At 42.1% G+C, this 17,977-nt stretch overlaps 2 protein-coding genes across 2 annotated transcripts in view; one reads left to right on the top strand and one right to left on the bottom strand.

The window, feature by feature from the left end:
- Positions 1 to 17,977, top strand: part of SYN3 (synapsin III) — a 364,275-nt gene that overhangs the window by 165,458 nt on the left and 180,840 nt on the right. Inside the window, exon 6 of the mRNA XM_014521984.2 lies at positions 5,059 to 5,148. Within this exon, the coding sequence (XP_014377470.1) occupies positions 5,059 to 5,148 (90 nt within the window). The remainder of the gene's footprint in view (positions 1 to 5,058; positions 5,149 to 17,977) is intronic.
- Positions 8,946 to 17,977, bottom strand: part of TIMP3 (TIMP metallopeptidase inhibitor 3) — a 57,218-nt gene continuing 48,186 nt past the window's right edge. Inside the window, exons 3-5 of the mRNA XM_006028020.3 lie at positions 15,138 to 15,249; positions 14,254 to 14,375; positions 8,946 to 13,632 (exon numbers count right to left, since the gene is read on the bottom strand). Of these exons, the coding sequence (XP_006028082.1) occupies positions 13,435 to 13,632; positions 14,254 to 14,375; positions 15,138 to 15,249 (432 nt within the window). The 3' untranslated portion in view covers positions 8,946 to 13,434. The remainder of the gene's footprint in view (positions 13,633 to 14,253; positions 14,376 to 15,137; positions 15,250 to 17,977) is intronic.

Raw genomic sequence — 17,977 nt, 5'->3', positions numbered from 1 at the left:
TCAGGAAGGCCTTTGATTCCCTGGAAGTGTAATCAGAAAGTTTTGTGGTAGCTATAAAACAAGAGCTAGACACATCAATGGCTTTTCTTGGGGACAAACAATATTTTTTCCCATGTGTGTTATATTTTGATTTGTAAAATGAGCATCCTGAAAGCAGGGGAGTGTTTGACAAAGATTACTGGAAACTTTCTGGACATGCATAATTGTAGGGGAGTGTGAAACCCGAAATGAGATAACCTTGGGAAATGAGCTGTTTCACCTGGATTGAATTTTCAAAAACAGTCCAATTCCATGAGGAACATGAAAGATGTTGTGGCATGTTTCCCCCTCAACAGTCTGTAACAAGGTTTCCCTAGTAAATGTAAAAATGGTCCAGTGAATACAAGCTCATACTCACTCAAACGCACGTTCTTGTGTGAGAGATATTACTGAATTTTTCAGAAATGTAAGCAATGGAAAATTATTTTCAACAAAAAGACACACAGTTTGAAAAGTGTGCTTCTTAAACCCCTTGAATTTCAGGTTCTCAGAGTTCCAGAAAGGTTGTGCTATAACCACAACAGGCATTAGCCAGTACTGTTACAAACATTACATATGAAATATTGTAGATCTCAAGGTAGTGACTTGTAGTAATGGCCTTAGGCGAGTAGTGAGATGCCTTTCACTTCTTCAGGGTGTGGAGTATTTGAGATCTCTTAAGCTACAATGTTCTAATATAATTAAACAGCACATTCTCATTGTCTGTCATAGGATTTTGGCTCCTCAGTTGCCTAAGGACTTTTAAAATGTGTTGTCCTTTGCCTTAAGATGCACTGAGTGTCCCTTGTTGTTCTGTTTTAAACTCTTCTGAATAGAATTGCTCTGATGTAGAAGAGCCCAGCAGCTTATATGACTGTGTAGGGTATGTGAGAACCCAGATCCCACCCCTCGTACTCACCATGAGGAGCTATGTGGTCTCTATATGGAATCATTGAAATCAAGGGAGTAAAGCATTGTATTGCTGAAAGTGCCTTAGTAGAATGGCCCTTTGGATGAATGAAATGAGAGAGGGTTATATCTAGCCAAACTGCTGATGCTATTTCTACAAACTTAGGACATGCATATGAGGAGGATTCTTCTTATCTAGAGGTCAGGTATCTAAACAGAAACATGCAATTTGCTGTATTGGGTCTGCTTTTCAGAGTCTCTTGTCCAGTCCCTGCCTCCAACAGGTATGACAGTGGCTGTTGGGGCTGTTATCAAAGCTGGTACCTTTTGCAGTCCTGACATGTCTATATGAGTGAGGCCAGAAAATAGGCCAGACTTACCTACACATCTTTGTGCCATACCTGTTGTTGTAGCTGTGACTAATCCCCCTGCTTGAGAGAGAGAAGGCAAACTGGTAAGCATATATACCATATGTCAACCAGACAATTATTCAACACTTCTAGATGCTTTGTGTATATTCCTTTGCTGGGGTAATACACAGATGGTTTCTCTGTCACTGCCTTTGTAAGGCCACTTCTGCTGTGTGTATGCAGTGTGGTGCATGTGTATCTCTTGGCCTCTGTGTTTATCTTCCTCTCTGTGTCTCAATCTCACTGTTTAACTTTTAAGTTCTGTTTGCTCACTTTGCTAGTCAAAACAGGGTTTTGTTTTCCTTTGTTGGGATGTGCAGGGTTAGTGCAAGTAGTTAAGAAAAGAAAGCTGTCCTCTCCTCTACATCAACACCTTCACTGCCAACAATAATTATATTCTAGACATGGAGTTTTTCTCTTATCTACTGATGCATGGAGAGGGGGTGGTTGTGTTAGAGATGAGATATGCCAGTGATAGAAGATTTCTGGATTTTCTCAAATGCTAGATGTTATCCCAGGAGATTAGGGAAGGGAATCTTAGCATTTGTCTACAAATCTAAGGGCAGCTGCCCATTCAGCATGTGGCCTGTATCTACCACCTGCCCACATTGGCTTCGTTTTTCAGGCAAGAATTGCTCTTTAATTCCCCGAGCGTTTGTTCTGCTCCACTAAGAAATTAAAGATTCGATTTAAAGAAACAGAAATGCATTTGCTAGGTTGGCCCAGTAATTGCAATGCTATGAGAAAAACCGAGATGAAGGCACCACATACAATGTTCTCAGCGGACCTCAAATTATCTTGAACTTAGTTCTACAATTTACAAACCTGATCTGATGCTTGTGAAAGTTTAAGCCAGCTCAGGCTGATGTGGCTAACAGGGATTCCCTGGGAAAACAGGGAGCTTTTCTCTCTCAGGGAATCTGTCTCCCTTGTTCCTTGAACAACTATCCTCTTCCTTTAACCCATCCTAGACCACGTGACCAGTGGGATGTTTTAGGAACAAAGATGGGTAGTTAGATGCATTATTCCTAGTCACAAAGACCATGAATCATTCAAACGATATTTCCTCCTGGAGATCCAGACATTTTCAATAATATGCTTCACGTAGTGCTTTCTTTTTTTCATCTACTGGCCTTAGGGCAAGCTGTGATCATAAAATCTGTTGTCTTTGTTTCAAGGAGCTTAGGTGGCAGCTTTGCCTACCACCCTTTTCATTATTAGATTAATTTTGTTTTGCACTTCACCACTAAAAATTTATGGAGTAGGCTGCATAGCAGACTGTATTGAATAATGCAAAGCTTTGCCGATTACCAAAACAGAGTTGAAACTTTGTAATAAAGATGTGTTGTAAGGGTATGTGAGGCAAAAAGAAATCAAGGCTGCTTTCTTAGACAGGTCCTCAAATTATGGGGAACTTTGGGTCTAGCTGTGTGTCCCTTAATGATAAACAGTTGATAGTATGCATTCTGTCTTGTGTTAGGCTGTCCAGTATTACCCCTTGTATGAGGATTTGTGAGGAGTCTGTTTTCCAGTATGGAAATCTCTCTCTCTCAGAATGATGTCCTCTTTGGGCTTCCAGTGAGAAAGTAGGAGTTTTCCTTCCACCCCCCACCTTTTCCTTCTGTGTGCATCATGCTGAACGTTGATGAGTGACCTTCTCAGACAAACCTGATCAAAACAGGTGCCTATATGACATGTTTCCAATGCTTGGTGCTTTAACTGAGCGCTATGGAAGACTCCCTTGAGCAAGTATCTCCACTGACTGGTCTCATTCCATTAAAAACAATTGATACATTTTTATTGTTTTTATTTTATTGATGGGTTGGAGGGGCTGCAAGAGCATTACTTTTTTCTAATGCTGTGCTTGCTTGATTCCCCTTACTCGTGTCCCAAACACTTCTGCAAGCTCTTTTCTCTGGGCTGTCCATGAGCAGATCTAGGATTTTGAAAAGGGGGGTGCAGGTGATGTGGTACCCCATATAACACAACCCATATTTTTATCCAGGTAAAAAGAAGCTAGAAGCTTTGCTAGGGGCCTAAAGCTATATTGTTCAGTTTAAGATTAAAGAAAAAAAATATCTTTATTGGAATGAGTTAAAAACAGTCGGCAGGGCTATAAAATAGAAGCCACATTACCAGGAGCATCTAACAGACAGCAGAATTGAAAAACAAAGCATAGTTTGATTAGTGGACTATCAAGAGTGTTAAAAAGGAGAGAGGGTTCTTAACACCTGTGAAATGAGTTTAAAACAGGGGTGGGCAATTATTTGGGCTGGAGGACCACTTAAGGAGTTTTGGTGAGCTGTTGCAGGGTGGGCAACTAATCCCATCCGCCCCCCACCCACTGCCGGGGACACTGGATGGAGTGGGGTCTCCATGGAGACTGGCATGAGATCCATGAGGTCAGGGTCTGCTTGGCCAGGCAGGTAGGATGGGGCTGTGGGAAGGCCCCCAGGAGTGGGATAGGCGTTCAAGGCTGGAATCACAGTGTGGTGACAGCCCGGGGCCAGGCCCTGTAGCAGAGCTGTAATCCACTCCCGGCACGTACTTTTGACATGCTGGTTCTGCAGACAGGGACGTGCAGCAAGTGGATCACAGCTTTGCTCTATAGCCACCCCGCTATCCCAGCCCCAGCCCCTGCCTCCTGTCCTGCTCTCAGACGCCACTCCTTGCGTGCCTGCAGCACCATCCAAGCATGCCATGGAGACCCCAACTGCCCCATCCAGCACCCCTGGAGGTGGGTGCACGGCAGGCAGGCCGGGGTGCCCAGGCAGCAGAGCCAGGTCCAGCGGCAGTGGTGACACTGGCAGGGGCAACTGGAAGGAGCTGCTACCATGGGGCTACTGGGAGCAGAGCCCAGCTGTTATGCTGACCCAGCCTTACCATGTGCCCAGGGTCAGTGGAACCAGCCACACACACCAAGTCTTTGGCTGCTCCCTGTGCCTGGGCCAGGCAGGGCTGAGGGACCCGCCACGGGCCAGATAGAATCCCTTGGCAGGCTGGATCTGGCCCGTGGGCCATATTTTGGCCCCCCCTGGTTTAAAAGGAATCAGTTAAATTTTAATAAGCCATGTAGTCAAGTGACTCCCTCAAGTAGGGTGGCCATCATAGAGGACACTCCGGTTTTCTGCTACTCTGTCCTCTATTGATACGAAATCCAGCACCTTCAAGTCCTCTTAAAGGCATAAAGACATAAAGGCATCCAATTTCATATCAGTAGAGGACAGAGGACAACCAGACTGTCCTCCTTCATGGTCACCCTACCCTCAGCATTGCCTGAATAGGAAAGTTGCTGCCACTGCCATGCAGTTGGTTTTGAACATTGGGTGGAGCAGGAATCAAAGTGGGGTGCAACTGCACCAGTGCACCCCCCTTCCTCCGCCAGATGTGTCCTGGGGCTGTCCTTACTCTCAGCCCATCCATGCTTTGAAAGCTAAAGTTATTTTTAATGGTTCTGTAATTGAATGCAAAACAATCTGCCACCTGCCTCTCTCTGGGCCTTCATTAACTGCTACTTACTCTCATTGTGCAAGGGTTTTATACTGCCCACCAGAGATGAGTGTAAGGGACTATTCCATATTCACATTTTTCACCATCGTCAGCAGAAAACTATGAGACAGAAGGAGGAGGAGGTGATTCTTCCTTCCACTGCAGCACATTTTAAAGGGCTAATCTGTTGTACAATAAAGAGCTAATGTTTGTTCTTTCTCTCTTTCTTTAGTTTTCTCAGCTAATTAAAATCTTCAGCTCGTTGGGTCCTGAGAAGTTTCCACTTGTGGACCAAACATTCTTCCCAAGCCATAAGCAGATGGTGAGTGCCTCATGTTTATTTTGATAATGGCATAGTTGGGGGGGAAAAAGCAGAGAATGTGTTGGCAGTGAAAGGAGTCATTCTGGGAGCCCTGGGAATTTATACAATACCCTTGACTTTGTAGCCAAGAGATAATTGGGAGAAGAGCCACAGGTATATAATAGGGCTGTGTGAAGCTTCAGTCCCTGATTTGATTTGGTGGAGATTCGGCCTGCTTCAGTGGCTGAATCTCTGAATCAAATCAGAAGACCCTTTAATCTCTCCAAATTAAATCCGATCCCTCCGAATTGATGCAGAGAAATTCAGAAAGTTTTGGCCATTCAGACATAGAGACAGCTTTAAATGTTTTTTCTACATACCTCTAGGTAGCAGGCGGCTCGTGAACGTTGCGATGCTGGGGGGCATGGAGTGTCCCACAGAAATGCGGGGGGTCTCCCCAGTGTGCTCGGCAGCAGAACCAGAAGTGGACCAGCAGCACTTCCGGTCCGCCGGGGAGCACGCAGGGGGGGCCCCCCACATCCCTCTGGGTTAGCAACTGGTGCCTCCTGGGTCTGGGGGAGGACCTGGGGTCCACCTGGGCTGATCGCTCAGCGGGGGAAGTGCAGGGGGACACCCTACACACTTCCCAGAGAACCCAGAAGTACTTCTAGTCCACTTCTGGGTTCGCCGCAGAGCACATGGAGGACCCTCCCATGCTCCTGTGGGATGCTCCATCTGTCCCAGCATTGCAGCGTTCATGAGCTGCACCTGGTACCTTGAGATATGTAAAAAAAACTTTTAAAGCTGTGTCTATGTCCGAATCACTGATTCTCCAAATCAGCATTGAATCGGGGACAGTGATCCGAATCAACGAATCAAGTCACTGTCCCCAATTCCTGCCAAATCCAAATAGAATAGGGCCCATTTCACACACCCCTAGTATATAATACACTGTTCAGGAGGCCCCTTTTCTTTCCCACTGAGAAGTTGGGAAGGTTGGAAAGAAACAAAAATAAAATGAAATTTCTGTGTATAGAGGCTTGTTCTCTAATGCAAGGAATATGCTCATTTGGATGAGATTAAGTTGAGTCTTTGCCCTGTCATTGTTTATGATGCATGGAAGATTAGGGCTGCGATGTATTACACAAGATTTTTATACAAGAGCTCTGCTATTGGTTTGCCTCATCTGTGGCATAGTAACTATCTAATAAACAAACTTACCACCCCTAGCATTGTTAGGTGAAGTTGGTTTGACTTCTTGAACGTGAGCTCTTGTTTTCTTTGGCTTCTATCATTTATTTTTGCATAATTGTTCTTGGTGTTTATGCTTCTCTCAAAGGCCTGCATGGTCGTCTCTGCTTATTAACCATAGCCCCATGTTTGAATACCATGTGCTCTTCAGCTTGTTTCCCTGGGCTCATTCTGCCTTCTGAAGCAAGGTCAGTGGGACAGGCTAAAGATGTATTTGGGAGCTAATCTGTGGCTCTGGAGGCCTGAGTGCAAGTTCCTGTTCTGCTACACCCTATCTTGGGGCATGTTGGGTAGGGCCAGACTCTGGATGATATATGTAGGGGGGCACTGAGTGGGGTTTTTTGGAAGAAGGAAAAAAAAAACCTTTGGATGCTTCTGAAAATCCTGTTAAATGATGATCTGCATCATAAGACTTAAATACCTTTAAAAATATGACCTGCAGGCTGTCTTTGCTTCTATTTCTTATCTGTAACAAGGGGCTAATTGTACTTCCCTGCCTCATGGGGTGTTGCGAAGAAGTACAGTGAGGACTTAAGGTGGTCAGAGGCAGCTGTGATGGGGTTATATAATTCACTGGGAGAGAAGGGTAAACGGATGTGTTTTTTACCCTGAACTCCAGTTTGTCTTGGTCTGTCACATCACGTTTGTTTGTAGTTGTCCATTTAATCAAAGGGCGGCAAATTCATAAGGGAGATGCTTTGCTACCTGGGTCACTACAAAACAGTGGTCAATTTGCCTTGTCCTCCCCTTCAAGTGCTACAATTTGAACAGAGTTGGTCAAAATCTTTGTTACACATAAAGTAGCTAACAAATTTAGCCTTTTTTCTGTTTGGAAAACATTTGCTGATACTTTAGGCAAGTATATTTATTGCTCATGGAATTGTTTGGATTAAAAACGACCAGCCGGCAGGTTTTTCATGCTTTATTTTCAAGTATAGTATTTGGTTGCTCACTTAATTGCACCTCACATTGTGTTAGTTCTTGGAAAGAACGATGGAACCTTTGGAAACAGGGCAATAATAAAGTGAAATAATTAATAGCAAAAAGTCTTCCTTGTAGTTAAATGTGGGCGCAGATTCCTAAGCCTCTTGCTTACACTGAGTGCAACCTTGAGCAAGGCATTTACTCATATGCATCAGTCTCCAAAAATATAAAATGGGAATGATTTATTCCTCACCCATTTAAATCTGGGAGTTCTGAAGCTAAACCTGTTGTGGTTTAAGTCTTCAGATCCTTAGTTGATGGACACTATCAAATACCTATAAGGTACACTTAAGTTCAGTCTGTTCTGTAGAGAAATTTCATCTTTCTGGGCATTTTGACTTGTGCTCTGGGAGGTGTTGGGGGCGCTTTAATTAGTGAGCCTGAGTGTCATGTGTATTAGCATTCACCACGCTGACAGATGGTGGTGGGGCGCTTTGAACTAAAGCTCATCAAACAAGCTTTAGTTGAAAGCGCCTTATAAGGTACACTTAAGTTCAGTCTGTTCTGTAGAGAAATTTCATCTTTCTGGGCATTTTGACTTGTGCTCTGGGAGGTGTTGGGGGCGCTTTAATTAGTGAGCCTGAGTGTCATGTGTATTAGCATTCACCACGCTGACAGATGGTGGTGGGGCGCTTTGAACTAAAGCTCATCAAACAAGCTTTAGTTGAAAGCGCTCTGCTGCCATTTTTTGGTGCGGGGACACTAATACATGTGACGCCAGAGTCTGCTGGAGCGCATTTATTTCTGATTAATCGAGTCTGCTCTGACGTGCTGGATTTCTAGCGCGTCAGAGCTGGCTCCCTGCATGTGTATACGAGCCCTCTGTGTCCAAACTCTTCCACATCTTAATGAGATATTACTTGGAAAATAATATGCATCAGGATTAGTAACAGAGTTGGTCAGAAAATCTCTCTCTTCCCCCCATGCACAGACAGAAAGAAACACACGAACACACGCACACCATTCCAACAAACTATTTTTTACTCAATCAAAAATTTCAATGTTATCAAATTTTCAGCATAAATTTTTATTTATTTTTTGGTCTGAAAATCAAAATGTAGGTGCTTTTCTGTGACCATTTTTCTTTAGCTGAAATTGAGTACCAGGTCTTGGAGGGAAATGTTCAGCCCATCATAACTACTAATGTTACAGTGATATTACAGGGGCTGGGATAGCCATATTGGAAAGAATTAATTTTTACTTTCTGTCTTCAGGCAGCCAAATTATGTGCTTCAAACAATTCTACATTAAGCAATTTTCAGCTGCACAAATGTTCTTCAAGAGTGGTATCAGTGCTATGTATTAAATATAGGGTATGTATTGCTCTGTAATGACCTCATATGGTCAATTAAAGATCTGGAAACACAATCCACAAGGATATCTTCCAGGTCTTGGACTGGTGACCCTAACAGGTCCTCAAGAGAGATTACTCTTGAGGAAGTCCTCAGGTGCAGAAGAAAAGCTGCTTGTTTAATTTCTGGATAGGGTCCAATGAAAAAACAGCATCCTTAGGACATGAACAAATCCATACCCAGATCCAGTCATGTTTGATAGAGACTAACACAAGTGAGACGGAGACAGAGTGTGATAGAAATAAAACCACTTTACTGTTTAGAATAAAAGGACACTATAAAAAGTGAACATTATGCAACATTACCTTAAAAGACAAAATACATTCACTGAATACAAAATTTATAAATAACAAGGAGGAAAACTGTAAACAGTGCTACAAAATTTAGCAACAAATACATTCCTTCGGGACGAGATTTTTCTCCTGGGCTTGGCTTCCCTCTCCCCCTGCGACTATCAAGTACAGCAGAATGGCCCTATGAAGGAAGGAGTGTAAGAGACAGCGAAGAGCAAAAGCAGTAGAATAGAATTAGTGGTTTTTAAGAGGATTTTGTTAAGACTGATATATCCCAAACTGACTTGCTTTTAAAAAATAATTTGTTTGCAGTCCTTTAAATGTTGTTCCTCCCTCATAAAACCCAAAGGAATCAGATATAAAACACTTTACTTTGAAGCATGTAAAAAAATATACCTGGAGGCCCTATGAAACTTGTTCCTTTTACTGGGATTACATTTTAGGAGGTGCTATTATAAATTAGAGTGATGTGTTCATAGTACCCTGAAGTTGCATTTTGAAGCACTTGATGAGACTGGAGTGGAGATGCAGTGGTTGGCATTTAGTTTAATCCTATTTAAAGGATCATGTTTGACCTTCCAAAATTAGAGAAGCTTGGTTCCAAAATTGTTTTTGGCTCTAAAACAGCAGAACCCTATTGGAGCCTGTGGGAGTCCACACAGGACATTTTACACTCAGATATGCCCTTCCACTGTTTTTCCTTTAAGGGAAAAAAAGTAATTCCTCCCCAGGGTGAATATGTGCTTGCAATTCTTGAAACTCTAAAGGACATCATTTTTAAGCAAATAAAGAGCCCTCAAGTCAAAATCCAAACTTTACAGTCTTATGTTTGCGTAGGAAAACTGGAAAGTGAAAATGGTTAGGTACTGACCGCAAAAGAAGTGCAACTGGCCGATCTGTTTTCCAGGCTTAAAGAAGGGGAAGAAAACCAAATGCCAGTAAAGAAACAAACAGCGAGAATAGTACATTCACAAAAATGTGAATGAAGTATGTAATGTAAAAATGTAGGCTTAATGATATTTAGAGAAAAAGCAAAATGGTATTTCTATTAAGGTCCTGATCTTTTTTACTCATGTGAGGAGCGCAGATGACAGTGTCCTTTTAAGCACACTATACTGGTGGTAGACATGTGAAATATTCCTGCTAGCTACTTGTGCTGCTTCAACAGCAGCATGATGGTCAGGCATAGTAATGCACTGAAAGGTGTTACGGGCATCCGGAAAAGAGGGTGCCTTCATGTCCTAAGTAATCTTTAGGGTGCTGTGCCTTGGCAGACAGGAGCAATGTTAAGTGAGGCAGGAGGAGAAAGGGTACATAGAAAGGCAGAAGTTTAGGGGGCTGACCTGAAGCTAACAGAGTCCATAGAATAAGACCCATTGACTCAAGCAGGTTTTGGGTCAGGCCTTTAATCCAGGTGCAAGGTAAAGCTAAGCCCACAGAATACATGTCCCTGATAGTACTCATTAAACATATAGGAAGTCTTCCAACAGAAATGTATTTTTGCTAGTCTCTTTCCCCTTACGCTTTCCCTCCATTTGGCTCCACATTTTAAAAAGCCTCTGTGACTGCGTCTTTATTTAGCAAGGGGGCAGGTTGTTTTGCAACCCTCTACCCCTTGCCACACTAGCTGTCTGCATGTTGAAAGTATTTTTACCCTCTGCAATATATAATGGGAATCTGTAAAGAAAATAGATTTGTTGGTGACGGGGTTGTTTTTCATGGTGGTGGTAGTTGTTTACAAAACACACAGATACATTACAGCTACTTAGGAACACATCTTCATAGTAGAATAAAAAGATCTTCGTGATAATTTGATTGTAATACTGTGGTGTCTCAGCTAGTTAAATGATCTGAAACTATACAGTCAGTGAACAAGTAAAATACACAGAGCTATAGTTCAATGGAAATTAATCCCCAACACCTCGTTACATGAGAGGCATCTTCATCTTGCCTTCCAAAGCTGGGAGAAGTGGCTGTAGCCTGATGATTTAACTCTTGCTAAAGCACCTTTGATAGAGCAGTTGAGTTGAGTTTGGCCTTGGTGATCTCCAGCAATGGTGATTCCTCAAGTTGCAAAATGTGCTGGTGGAGTCGTCATTGCTGAAGATGCAGGGCAGAGGTACTGCAGTGAGTGACCCCTGTGGCTTCATTGGGGTTGCACAGTTCAAACGGAGCAGAAAATTGTCCCCCTGCATTCCAGGCTTGACTCATTGACACTTATCTCAAAAGGCAAGTATCCTGACATGGCACCTGATCCTGTGACAAATGCTGAGAATTACCTCCCCCTCTCACTGGTTTCAGTAGGAGCCAAAGATCAGGTCCAAAATTTAAAGGTAGGGATAAGACAGTGGGATTTTCAAAAAAAAAAAAAAGGCCACAAGTGTTCTAGGAGGATGAATCTCATTGAGTTGCAATAAGCCTCCTGATCTGCTGTCACTCAGGTGCTAACAAAAATTCCAGACAAGATTCCTTCCAACTCAAGCAACTATGAAAATGCTGTTTCAGCCAATCTTAAAAATAAGACCACGTGCCTTCTACGGTAGTTCTCCCATAAAACGGGCCATTTCCCATTTAGATCTGCGGAGCTCCAAAATGTTACAGGAGATCACACCCTTTCCTCTCCTAGTGTCCTGCTATTATGGCACAGAGGCCCCAAACAAAGCTCCACTGGTGAAATGACCACTGAATGCAGAATGCTCCGTTACCCCCATCTGGGGTTATTACAATGCCTTTTCTTGCTTACAGCAGCTCTGCTTCCTAGGTGGAATGAACTGAAGATACATGGAAATATATGATAAATAATTATAATAATAAAAAAAAAACACAATGAAGTTAATTGTAATCCTCTTCTCCCCCCCGACCCCTTCAACTCAGTAAAACATAACAGTCACACAGTTTGTCATCACCCCTGCATCAACATTAAAACTTAAAATATTTTTATTTGATAAGAAAAAATTATATTATAGTTTTCTTGATAAAAACAAAACAGAACAAAATCCTCCAGTCACCAACGAAGCAAAGCCAGGATGGCTCTTTCCCCCTTCCTCCTCAACCTTATTACCACAGGACTCATATGTGCATATGCACAACTCTGCTTAACAATGGCTAGACAGGAACACAGCACTTGATTCATGCTGCAATCCTTAGGACAGCTGAGATATAGGGTTCCAGGAAGTGCTGCCCACTTTTTTCTCTACATGCAAACACAGCCAGTGTCACTGCAGGAGGGAGAGCCATGGTACTGGGAGGTGTGGAGGAAGCAATGGATCTATCTGCTACTGCAGATGCACTGGACTTTCAACATCTTTAAAAAAAATAATAAAATCACTGACTTGGAATGTCAAGATTTCTGTCTTTTCAAACACAATCAAACCATTGTTTGTTTATAATACCAAGTAATTCCACGTCCTGTCGAAAAATAGCTTATGTCATTATGTGTATATACATCTTAATACAGCTAAATACTATTTTGGCAATAGATTTTTTTTTTTTTTTTTTTTTTTTTTTAATAGCAATAGCCCTGGTGCGTCTCCCCTTTTCCCCCTCCCCACATGATTGACTTAGTGATGGGTCTTTTGCATCTGTTTGGTTTAAGATGTTCACCAGGTCATTTTGCTGTCAGAGTTAAACTGCAAAAATTTCCAGGGCCCACTCTGTTTGAAAGAGGCAGGTTCACTTTACACCTGCTCCATTGGAAGTGAATGCCCTCCCAGAATGCAAAGTAGTTTTTAAAAAACAGCATAATATCTTTCTCTTCCACTGTATGACTGAATGGGCCCAGTACCCACTCATCCCATGCTGCTTTCACACACAGTGCAGAGTCTGGCACACAAGCTGAGGTCTCCCACCACTGCGACCAATTGCATTCTCAGTTCCCCATATGGGAAAGGGTTTGTTTTGGGGGTGGTGTGTGTTTTATTTTGGAGCTGGTGGGTTTTTGTTGGCTTTTTTTCCTTGTGTTGTTTGCTGATTTGATGGATGAAACCTGTTTTCCTTCTTAGGATTCCCCAATTTAAGCACTGAGTGCATAAGGAGGGGCTGGGGAAGCTAGGGCCTTGAGGAAAGTTACAGGGCCCACCTGGCATAGTTTTTAGATTTTTGTTTTCCTAAAAAAATAGAGATTATATTGCTATAGCTAATGATACACACTGAGAGCAAGGGCTCCATTTTTTTTTCTGGCGTGCAAACAAAAGTTCCCAGACAATTGTCACCTGACCAGAATGAGCAGTATTAAAACCAGAAAAAATGATTAAAACAAATTCAGTATGAGAGCACAGGCTTTTGTGTTTAAGTGTTCGAAGTGCTAAAATTTGCAAGAAAACAGGCACTAATTTCATTGTCATCATCAGGATCTGGTAAGAGTTAGTGTCCAAGGGAAGTTCAGCCACAATTAAGGGAGGGAGGGAGACAGAGAAGGGATTGTGTGTTCACGGATCTGTGGCATTGATGATAGTTTTATCAGGAGGTGCCCATCCTCTGTACCAGCTGCAGTAACCTTCCACCCGCTGGATGCAGGCGTAGTTCTTTGATTGGTATCCTGAATGGCCGAAGCTGGAGAGCATATCTGTCCAAATACACTCACTCTTAGAGGTGACAAAGCAGGGCAAGTAGTAGCAAGGCCTAATCTGCAATTATAAAAAGCAAATGGGTAAGGATACATTGAAGGCACATTTCTAGACGTTTGGTTTAAACTGGAAACTGATATTTTGAATTCCCTCTTCAAAACTTTAAAAGTAACTAAAAATTAAATAAACACTTAAATCTGTGCTTAACTGCACACACACCCGCCCCACACCCCTTTTCTTCACACTGAAGTCAATTAGACTTTTCATCATCTTGAAGTTAAGTGCCTTGTCCTTTGCAGGACTGGAGCTGTTCACTGAGGGTAAACTCTGAGCTTGTAAATGCTCAGAAGATTTACAGAGAAAAAAGGCCCATTTTGCCAGCCCTTCTGCACATAAATAGCTGATCTTCAAATTGATTTTGCTGGAATGTTTTTAAGATTTCCACCTTCAAAATTAAAGTAAACAGCTTAGAGAAGAGGCACAGACAGAGCATATTAAGTTATTCATTATTAAATTGTGAGACCAGTGAAAAGGAAAAGTTTTGTCACTGTCTTACTTCTATATAAAAATGTTATCCTCTGTTTCCTTTCCCTTCTGTTCACCTGCGTTATTGACTGTACCAGCTGGAATAGGCACAGTACTTAGACTTTTTGACTACGTCTAATTGAAGACAATACATACCTTGCATCCACAGCCCAGGTGGTAACGATGATTTAGTCCTTTGCGTTGGGCTTGGGTCAGTCTGTCCCATTTCTCATACCAGTTACACAGACCAGTGTAAACCTTTCCTTCATACACCCGGCCTTGAAAAGACAGAAATAGACACATGTGAGTCCTCCTCGGTTCAAGCTGTTGTTTACTTTTCCACGCCTACCGATGTTTCTCAATGCCAGATATTTGGCTTTCATTATTGTTCAGCAGTCACTTTATTTTATACTATTGACTCTGGCATTGGTGAGAGCCACGGCACACATAGGATGTGTTGCCACATCTGTGTTAGTCCTGACAGCGTGCAGGTGAATAATACCATATACAGCAGGGCAAGGCTTAGACATGCTGAAACTTTCACAAGAAACGAGATTCATCGTGTGCTTTGCTCCTATTCTCTTTTCATTCTTATGTTAACAGCTCACTTTGCATCAACTCATACTGAAAGAACTTTTCTATGTCTAGGTCAATGAACAGTATCAAGGTACTTCCATTCAAGTGGCCTCTGTGGGGTCGATAAGCTATCTCAGTTATGGATTAATAGCTATTTATTCTCCGCCCCAAAACACTTTGTCACAAGTTATATGGTTGGGGGGCTGCATACATTTAGGAAAAAAAGGAGGGATGTGTTGCCAGAAGGGAGCCAAGCTCTTGGAAACTGAACTGCTATTGATGGAGTATCACTGCATTCTGAGTTCTGTGCAACTTCCTAGCACAGAACAGCAGATGTGGTGCTTTTGGGAAACTATTTATAGAAGTGATCTACCCAGCTGCCCCTTTCTGTGCGAAGCATTCGGCAGGTACAGTTACAGACTGAAAAGAGGTCTTGAATCTGAGGAAACCCAGTGGTCCCTTACCTGTAATCAGATACTGGTACTTGTTGACCTCCAACTTGACACCACAAAGACTTTCAGAGGCTTCTGTGTAGATATACTGAACGTGTGGCATAATCTGAAAGCCTCTGTACATCTAGAGAAATAATAAGCACATGTTAGGCTGGGAGGACAGTTTTTCACTGTTATGTTGGAATTTCATTAAATCTCTTAATGCTCTCAGGCTATGGGTCTGGGCAGTGAACTTTAGTACTCATGAAAGTGAGGGACTGATAGCATTAGCTGAACCCTGGGGTAATGCAGGCATGTGATTTGTTGGCATTCCTACATAGATCTGCCAATAGATATCAGAATCCTCTTATAACCCATTACTATACAGCACCAGGACCCAACTTGCCCCATTCCCAAGTTTTAACCAGGAGTAAACCCATCTCTTAGAGTTCCAAGATTTCCAGATGTAACCATTTTTTAAGGAGAGGAAGGGGAAGAGGGATCAGAAGGGGAGGAGAGGTGAAAAATGGATGAGTTTGGGAATCTCTTTTCCTGTAATTTAAAGAACTTCTCCTTCCCTAATGAGATTTTTAAATAACTCGGGCTCAAATTGTCCAGTGTCCATATTTTGTATGCTTCAGTTTTTGGAGCCCAACCTAATACAGCCTACCGCATGGCCTGATTTCTACAGATGTTTAACACCCACCATTCCCCAGAACTTCAATGAAAGCTAATACTTCTCTGGCTAAGTGTTCTCAACCTTTTGGGGATCAGGGCACCCCTCAAAAATGCCACCTCTTAGCTTTCGCTTGATTTTGACTATGGAACAATAATACTGTAGAATAATACTGCTGTTGCACAGGACTCGGAAAGACCACAATAGGCTAAAATGTTTTTAACACTGTGGATTCCTATTTGAAATCTCTGAATTTATCTTGTCAATCGTGCATCGGCGCTTGCACACCTAAAAGTACTAGTATTGCGCAGCATCCCACAACACCCGTAAAAGGATTTCATGGCACCTCAGGGTGCCTTGGCACCCTGGTTGGGAAGCACAGTTGTACAGGAAAGCCTCTGCTGTGTATAATGTGCAAAACTCTCCCACACCCTGCAAAGCTAGTCTGGTATAAATGGGTACCATTGTGCCAGCATCTCTCTGGACAGTTTATTTTTTCTAGAGAATCTTTTTCTACCTTCCTACACCTTTTTTCATAGTCTCTCATAAGTGGAGCCCAAGTTTTTTCAAGTGTGATTGATTGAGCTCTGAATCCCTAAATCTTTGAATAAGTTTAAACTTGAGGAGAAATTAGCTTGAGCTTCCCTAGTCAGCACTTGCAGTAACCACATTGTAGACTGCAGCTTCTTTTGAACACAAACTCCCAATCGCATACAGTAAGTTGTGTCGCAAGGATAAAATAATCACAAAGAATGAAGGCTGAACTTGGCCAATTTTATTTATTTATTTGGTTCGTTAGTTTTGAATTCCTGGTGACTATTTTTCTCAAAATACAATTAAAAAAAAATGCATGACTAATTTTTATAGTGGGTTTTTTTTTCTGTTGCTCTTGACTAACCATACAGCTGGCCGAAGTTTACAATTTAGATTGAAGCAAATGGAGGACAAGAGAAACCAGAGTTTTAAAGGATGCTCTCATGCCACACTCCCTGCCCTGCCTCTGCTCACTTCCTTGATTTTTTTCTGCCAGTTTTAATACTGCAACATTAGTGTATGATCAAATCCTAATTAGAACTTAAACCATGAGCAAGGGCTGCTTGATGCACTGTCCCTCGCTACATCCCCTCCTGTTTTGCCATGGTCCATTTTTTCCCCATCCTTTTACTATATCATCAAGACAACGTCTATTTTCCAGCTTGGAGAGAGACCCAATCAAACCCAAAGTTATTGTTTTTTGTCACTGTGTCAGCTGGGAAGAGTCCTGTTCATTTTTTCTTCCAAGCTGTTCCATATTCCTACCATCCCAGAGCAGACATTAATATTCATTCTTCATTAATTTCCCTCCTAAAAAAAAGCTCTTTCTCCTCAAAATTCACCAGGTCTACTTATAATGAGATTAATGAAAAGATTTCTATCAACTTTGAACCAGAGCCTAGCATTGTTGCAACATTCCATGAGGACATTAAAAAAAATTAATATCTATATTGATATCAATATCTATATATCTATAGCATATATCTATATATTGTATAGCATCTATATAGATCTATAGATATATCCATAGATATCTATATATCTTGCTACGCTCGGAGATAAAGCCATCTGCTGAGTATGCAGGAGCTTGCATACCTATCTTTTTTCTCCCTATTTATATTGCGCTGATCAGAGGGATGATTGAGCAGTTTAACATAAAGCAAAATTAATTCCACAGGGCTTATATTTTCCAACCTTCCCTCTAATTATGCCCAGCAAATATGCAAAGAAAGCATTTTTTAAAAATTAATTATACCATATCAGCAGAAGTATAAGGATTATGTCTGGAATGTGCAACTGCTTCCTTCACTGAGCATGGGCCTCATGGAAAGCTGAACAACTGATCCTTACCTCATCTTTGCTACTGTGTTGGTAGAGGAATGATCTCCAGATGATGTGCTTAGGTTGCCCTAATTCTGTTGTGCCCTTGTAGATAGTCCAGCAGTTAGCACCAGCCTATGATTTGGGAGATGTGTTCAAGTCCATGCTTTGAAACAGACTTCTTTTGCATCCTCAGACAAGTTGCTTAGCCTTAACAGGCCTTCGTTTTTTCCCCCGTAGGGGGATAATAATAGTTCCCTATAAATTCATAGATTCATAGATGCTAGGGTCGGAAGGGACCTCAATAGATCATCGAGTCCAACCCCCTGCATAGGCAGGAAAG

The sequence above is a fragment of the Alligator sinensis genome, unplaced genomic scaffold (assembly GCF_000455745.1).
Source record: "Alligator sinensis unplaced genomic scaffold, ASM45574v1 scaffold409_1, whole genome shotgun sequence".
Lineage (NCBI taxonomy): Eukaryota > Metazoa > Chordata > Crocodylia > Alligatoridae > Alligator > Alligator sinensis.
Note: the sequence above shows the minus strand (reverse complement) of the source record. Positions and strands in the feature narration are given on the sequence as shown.